This window comes from Aplysia californica, unplaced genomic scaffold, assembly GCF_000002075.1.
Source record: "Aplysia californica isolate F4 #8 unplaced genomic scaffold, AplCal3.0 scaffold00077, whole genome shotgun sequence".
NCBI classification, from domain to species: Eukaryota; Metazoa; Mollusca; class Gastropoda; order Aplysiida; family Aplysiidae; genus Aplysia; species Aplysia californica.
The window spans coordinates 1,028,273-1,029,344 of record NW_004797347.1 but is presented as its reverse complement, the minus strand read 5'-3'; the positions used below and the strand labels follow the sequence as shown (position 1 = coordinate 1,029,344).

The following is a 1,072-nucleotide window of genomic DNA, read 5'->3' as shown; positions in this document are numbered from 1 at the left end:
GAGGTGGGTATTGTTAGGTAAACACGATCCAAAAACAATGCCAGACAGGGTGAATGAATGACCTGTAGACTGGGACGGGGGACGAGCTTGGGTGTAGATAGAGGGGGGTGAGAGATTATGCGATAGATAGCGTCAAGTGACGTGGTAGGTAGTGTGCTCACCTTGTAGAACGAGGCCATGTCGCATCGCTGGTCGTCGATGCGTGTACCTTGCAGACGTTCCAGCATCTCGAAGAGGTCAGAGTGCTGAAAAAGAGGGGAGTGTCTTTTTTTTAGTTCTACGTGTTGTAATCAATTTCTGTTTTATTAGAGGTTTTACGGCGCTCGCAACTGCTTAAGGTCATATGAGCGGCAGAAGATTAGAGGTGTTACAAAAGAGTAACAAACATAACAAAGAAGGAGGTGAGATAACGACGATAGGTGTTATGATACGACAGAAGAAGCTAACCACACCGGAGCACCCGCCAACCACCCACGTAATAAGTTTTTCCTGCACTTTCAACACAATCAGGCCATAGAAGCGCCAGAGATTAGAGGTATTACAAGAGAGTAACATACTATTAAAGAAAGGAGGACAGATGAGGACGATAGATGTTTGATAGAAAAGAAAGAACAAAACGCCAACCACCCACATGGAATGTTAGTTGGGGATGATGATGATGATAATGATGATGAAGATGATGTCAAAGACGACGATGATGATGTTATATAATGGCATAGTTATGTTACAAATTGATGTTCTTGAAGAAACTATATAAGCTTAACGCTGTACCTTATATTTAACTTCCACAAAATTGTCAAAACTATGACTGCAATCTCAAAGATGTTTATAGTCAAATGCAATGATGTATGGTGATAAAGATGAGGAGGAGGAGGAGGATGGAGAAGGGGAATATGATTATAACGATAATGATTATAATAAGAGTAATTACTATGAAAATGTTGATTGTGATGAAATCAATATATCATTCGTCCTCACTTTCTCATCCTCCTCCTCTGCCTCCTCTGTCTCCTCCTGTACCTCCTCCTCCCCGCTGCTGCCTCCTCCTCCTCCTCCTCCTCCTCCTCCTCCT

At 42.6% G+C, this 1,072-nt stretch overlaps 1 protein-coding gene across 1 annotated transcript in view; it reads right to left on the bottom strand.

Moving 5' to 3' along the window:
* LOC101849600 (rap1 GTPase-activating protein 1) overlaps window positions 1–1,072 on the bottom strand; it is a gene marked incomplete in the record, with an annotated part of 218,284 nt that overhangs the window by 79,210 nt on the left and 138,002 nt on the right. The window contains 1 exon segment of the mRNA XM_035968709.1: window positions 162–245. Coding sequence (XP_035824602.1) covers window positions 162–245 — 84 coding nt within the window.